Source organism: Molothrus ater, chromosome 3 (assembly GCF_012460135.2).
Source record: "Molothrus ater isolate BHLD 08-10-18 breed brown headed cowbird chromosome 3, BPBGC_Mater_1.1, whole genome shotgun sequence".
NCBI classification, from domain to species: Eukaryota; Metazoa; Chordata; class Aves; order Passeriformes; family Icteridae; genus Molothrus; species Molothrus ater.
This window is the reverse complement of record NC_050480.2, coordinates 79,385,623-79,390,857: the sequence shown is the minus strand read 5'-3', so window position 1 is coordinate 79,390,857 and position 5,235 is coordinate 79,385,623. Positions and strand designations below refer to the sequence as shown.

The window sequence follows — 5,235 nt, the reverse complement described above, 5'->3', positions numbered from 1 at the left end:
AAGCGTGAACATATTTATGTTGGCTATTATTACAACCAAACCACTCAACATTTCTTCCACTGGTGCCTTCATTAGACAGAAACGCAAGTATGTTGCAGGACCAAAACCTGTGGCCGCTGATCAAGTTCCACCACCAATTGGTATCTTACAGATGTAAGGGTTGAAGTCACCCTAAGTCGTGATCTTAAGTGAGTCGTTAATTGGCAGGGTGTTTTTTATTATTATTTACTCTCTGTAACTGCACATGAACAGTGTACTTGTCTCCCTATCAGATTGAATGTCGAGATTCACTTTCACCCTTCGCGTTTCAAAACGCGTTGAATTGTGTTCCTGTCAGCCTCGGCACCGCCTCCAGTCCACCCCGGAGAACAGCCCCGGGGCAAACACCCTGGTGTGACAGTCACCGAAGTGCCCTGTTAGGAGAATAACCAACCACCAGCTCAGGAATGCCACGTTAATTGGAAAAAAACCTGATGTGGCTCTTCGCAGCTTTGTCTCCAAGTGTCCGCAGTGTTCCTCTCTCACAGCCCCGACCCCCTTCGTGTAGCTATGCAACAACCGCGCAGATAAATCCAGTATTTGTCTGCTTTTAATATTTATGATTGGCAGCACAATCCTCACTGATTTTATGGATGTATGGGTTTACTACGGTTTTGTTTGCAATGAACACTAACGCGCTCTGAGCATCTGTGTGGTTCTACTATTAGAAAATTGCTGCGATTTGTGCAGAATTTAGTTTCTATTATTTGTGTCTATACGTTCATGCTTTTGTAAGTTGACCTGTCCTTAGGTAGTGTGTGGAATGGAAGGTGGAAGCTGTGTCCGTTTGTTACACGGCCGGTAGCATAAGCAAAATATAGGAAAATACAATGGAACTAAACTTAAAAAAAAAATCAATGTCACTTCTCCAGCTCAACAAAACAGAAAAACCCCGAAAACTTTTTCCTCTGGAATGTTTCTGGAAGATGTTTCATTGGCTGCAACCAAAAGCTGCTAAAAGTACAGCGTGTAGTAAGCATTTGCATTTGTCACCAGAAACAATCTATGCATAATTAATGGCAGTACTGTGTCACGAGCACTGATAGGGCGCAGATGAGCAGCCTTTCAAGGGTAATACATGTAAATGCACTTCCAATATGCAGATTTGCTTAATGATCTCCAATTAATAGCATCATCTGAAGTAGCCCTGTTCTCAGGAAGCAGGGCGCTGGGAGTGACGCCTGCCTGGCTGCTGGGGTGCTCAATGTCCCGTTCTCACCAGGACAGAAAGTTGCAGTGGGGTTTAAAGGCTTATTTTATTTTAATCTTGGTTTATTTCATTCCTGCTTACAGCCGCATCCTACAGCGCTGGCTGCAAACCCGGCCATTGACTTTCGCTGCCGTGCACTGAGCGAGGACGGCAGAAAAACGGGGTTGGGATGCAGACCCGGCCGGGATGCTCCAATTCACGGTGACCTGGGGAAGGCTTAGCCCTCGCCACCCCTCGCTGCAGCGGGACCTGCGCATCCCGCACTGCGCTCCTGGCGCGCCGCCGCCAGCCCCGCACACCGGGGCGAGCCCGCGCAGAGACCGGGGTGCGGCGGAGGGCAGGGAGCGGGCACGGACGGGGAGAGGACACGGAGGGATGCCAGGGGGCATGGAGGGGTGTCTGAGGGCAGAGAAGGGTGTCTGAGAGCCCGAGGGGTGCCAGGGGGCACGGAAGACTGTCTGAGGGCCGGAGGGGTGCCAGGGGACCCGGAGGGGTGTCTGAGGGCCGGAGGGGTGCCTGCCGGCCCGGCGGGAACACGGCACTGCCACCCCAGGCCCCGCGCGGGTCCGCACAGCCCCGCACACTATTTACTCCCTCAGCTGTGCGCGCGGCCACGCCCCCCGCCGCCATTGGCTGTCCGGGCGGAAGGCCCCACCAGTGAGGGCGCCCCGCGGTGATGGACGTGCCGGCGGCCGCCAATGGCAGCGAGCGCGGGCCGGGCCCGGCGGCGGCCGCCGTATAAAAGCGGCCGCGCAGCGTTTCCCCTCAGTGCGAGCTCCGGCAGCGCCAGAGCGGCAGCCTAGCGCTCCTCAGGCTCCAGCCCGCACGCCAGAACCGCGCTCTCCTCCCGCCTGCCCTGCCAGCATGAAAGCCTTCAGCCCGGTGCGGTCCGTCAGGAAAAGCGGCCTCTCAGAGCACAACCTGGGCATCTCCCGGAGCAAGACCCCCGTGGATGACCCCATGAGCCTGCTGTACAATATGAACGATTGCTACTCCAAGCTGAAGGAGCTGGTGCCCAGCATCCCGCAGAACAAGAAAGTGAGCAAGATGGAAATCTTGCAGCACGTCATCGACTACATCCTGGACCTGCAGATCGCCTTGGACTCGCACCCCAGCATCGTCAGCCTGCACCACCAGAGACCCGGGCAGAACCCTTCCTCCAGAACTCCTCTGACCACGCTCAACACAGACATCAGCATCCTCTCGCTACAGGTAAGCGCGTCCCCGGCTCGCCGCCGAGCCGCATCGGGAGCTGGGGCGGCGCTCGGTGTCCCCAGCGCGGGCGGGTGACAGCGGCAGCGGTGCGCTCCCTCTCCCGCCGCGGGGGAAGCGCTGCGGGAGCCGGGACGATCCGCTCCGGCCTCCCTGTGCGTGCTCGGCCACCTCGCCCTCACCCTGCTCTTGTTCTCTCGCAGGCGTCCGAGTTCCCCTCAGAGCTCATGTCAAGCGACAGCAAAGCACTTTGTGGCTGAATCGAACGGTGAGTGCAGGGCGCCTTTTTCCTAAACTTCGTGTAAAAACTGCCTTCTGGGGGAATGTGAGGCGTGATGGCAAGTGCTAAAAATAGGTCTTAAAACTTGATTAGGAGATGCCTTTGTAAACAGTAAGAAATGAGACTAATAACTGAGTCTTGAGGTCCTAAATGTGTGTGTGTCGCTAAGGTTCACCCAGCAGCGCAGGCTCCTCTGATGCTGCTCGCTGCTTAATGCAAATTCTTATCTGTTCTTGGAGCCTCAACTTCCTGGGCCAAAGTGACTGATTAAGTTGGGAATCTTGGCACAATTCCTTGAATTCTGTGATGTGGGATTGTCTGCGTTATCAGCTAAATAAGTGACTGCTTTTAATCAAATAATTGCTCTAAGAGGCAGACTGGCGCCTCTGAACATTGCGTTTACAGAGATCTAAATAAAGATTGGACTGAGAATCCTCTTTCTAGCTTTTCCCTGGAGTGTATGTTATTTTTATGTTCAATTTGTGCTCTTGAGAGCGAGTGTGTGAGCTTGTATGTGTTGCATCTGGACGCCAGGGTTTGCCCAATCTCTGAGTGTTTGGTTAAATGTTCAAACTGTGGCTTCCTCTCTGGCGCCAGTCTGTCCGGATCTCTGCCCTGTTAGCATTCTCCTAAATATGCCTCTTTTCAATCTCTTGCAGGTGTTCCACTGATGAGATTTTTTTTTTCTTTTGCACAAGAAAATGTCTACAGGATTTTTTTTCTTTTTTGAGGTGCTGAATTTATTTTTCAGCTGTATCTGGAGGGGAAAATCCACGTTCAAGTGAAAGGAACTTTTAAAATGAAAAAAGAAGAAAAAATCAAGATTGATCTTTATCCCCACCCCATTTTTCAACTTGGACTGAACCTAGTTATTTATGAAGAGACTCTTAAATACCCTTTCCCTAGTTGGAAGGCTTCCTTTATATACTATTCCCAACGTGGGGAGCGAAACAAAAATCTCACAAGGAGTTGCCCATTTTAAAGCAGACTTTGCCTTTTTTTTCCAAAGGTGGAGCGTGAGTACCGGAAGGATCCAGTGTTCAGTTTTTTAGGAAAGTCTGTGGTCAGAAATTACCTTTTTGACACAAACCTAGGACTGAATGCTGTGTATATATTTATATATAAATATATATATATGAGTGAAACCTTGTGAACTCTTTAATTAGAGTTTTCTTGTATAGTGGCAGAAATATACATTTCTGCAAAAAGTGTAATGATGTACTTAATCATGCTAAACTTTTTATAAAAGTTTAGTTGTAAACTTAACCCTTTTTATACAAAATAAATCAAGTGTGTTTATTGAACTGATTGCTTGCTTTATTCTTTGGGGACCAACTGTTGGCTTTGATTTGTGTTGTTTCTGTTGGTTTTTTTAATACTTATACATTGTTATGAATTTATCAAGTAAAAATTCAAATATGTAGAGACTATAAAGAATAAAATTACCTGAAGTCAATAATTCTTGTAACTTGGAAAATGTTATTTGAGTGTATATTGCAATCTTCTAAGTCATCTGCCTGTAAACAGTGTCAAAGGAACAAGAAAAGGAACTTAATACACAAGGGATGCTATTGACAAAAGTGCTTGGAAATGTACAAAAGCAGTTAATCCTGAGGCATTCCCATAGAGTATTGCCTTTTTTCTTCCCTCCCACCCCTCTGAATGATTCAGTTCGGGGTAGTAATGGCCCAGATCTGTTAATTTGTGCTTGGAATAATCACTCAGAATTAAGGGTTGTGGGTGGTTATTAGTGCCCCAACTATTAAATTTCTCTAGAAAGGCTTTGAGTGTGAGAGTTGGTGATGCGTTAACGTGGGATCTAAAATGATGAAGTGACTGTTGCCTTTCCTCACTGGAATTTTCATGCTTCCACGCAATATTTCAATGAAATGGGCTTTCTAATCAGTTGCAGCAGCTTCTCCATACGACTAAGATACTGAGAATTGACTTAAATCGCTGTGGTGTTACTGATTAAACTTTGGCTGCTCCTACAGGGACTTTCTCCATAAGAATTAAATTAAGTTTGAAATAGGAATCTAAATTCCTGAAAGCCAGAAACGGTTTATTTCTTCTTTCTCTTTTGCCCTCAGAAGCGATGCAATATCCCTTATTATTCCAGGGACACTTACTGTACCCTCTGGAGCCACTGTTCATTAAATATGTGTAGTTGTCATAAGACAGTGGTTGTGGGAACTGTGCCTTATCAGATGACATTCTAATTTAAGCGCAGGCATAAACTTCCCTGAAATGAGAAGTTAAATTGTGGGTCCTACTTGGGAATTTAAGAGAGTCACTTGTAATAAGAAAGAAAGAAACTTCCCTGGTGCGTAGGGTAAGTACAGCCCTGGCAGGCTCTGGGCCAGAGGGAGCGTTTAGGGTTTCTGTGCTCTGGGGACTCTTAGTGTGAAAGGCAGGAGCCTCACCTGGGGCCAGGAACACTTTCCCTGGCGAACAGGTGGGTGGGTGGTGCTCTGGGGCAGCAGCAGCTGCCTTT

General features: G+C 48.4%; 1 protein-coding gene across 1 annotated transcript; it reads left to right on the top strand.

The window, feature by feature from the left end:
- The first annotated feature begins 2,032 nt into the window (after positions 1-2,032).
- On the top strand, positions 2,033-4,045 carry ID2 (inhibitor of DNA binding 2). Its single transcript, XM_036381245.2, has 3 exons — positions 2,033-2,461; positions 2,665-2,729; positions 3,401-4,045. Exons 1-2 carry the CDS (start codon positions 2,114-2,116, stop codon positions 2,719-2,721), a joined length of 405 nt encoding a protein of 134 aa, XP_036237138.1. The 5' UTR covers positions 2,033-2,113; the 3' UTR covers positions 2,722-2,729; positions 3,401-4,045.
- Positions 4,046-5,235: the final 1,190 nt, after the last annotated feature.

Bases quoted from the DNA above. Each gene is read 5' to 3' on its own strand.
- ID2 (XM_036381245.2), top strand. From the start codon at position 2,114: ATGAAAGCCTTCAGCCCGGTGCGGTCCGTCAGGAAAAGCGGCCTCTCA. The intron at 2,462-2,664 runs GTAAGCGCGTCC...GTTCTCTCGCAG, and splicing joins TCAGCATCCTCTCGCTACAG to GCGTCCGAGTTCCCCTCAGA.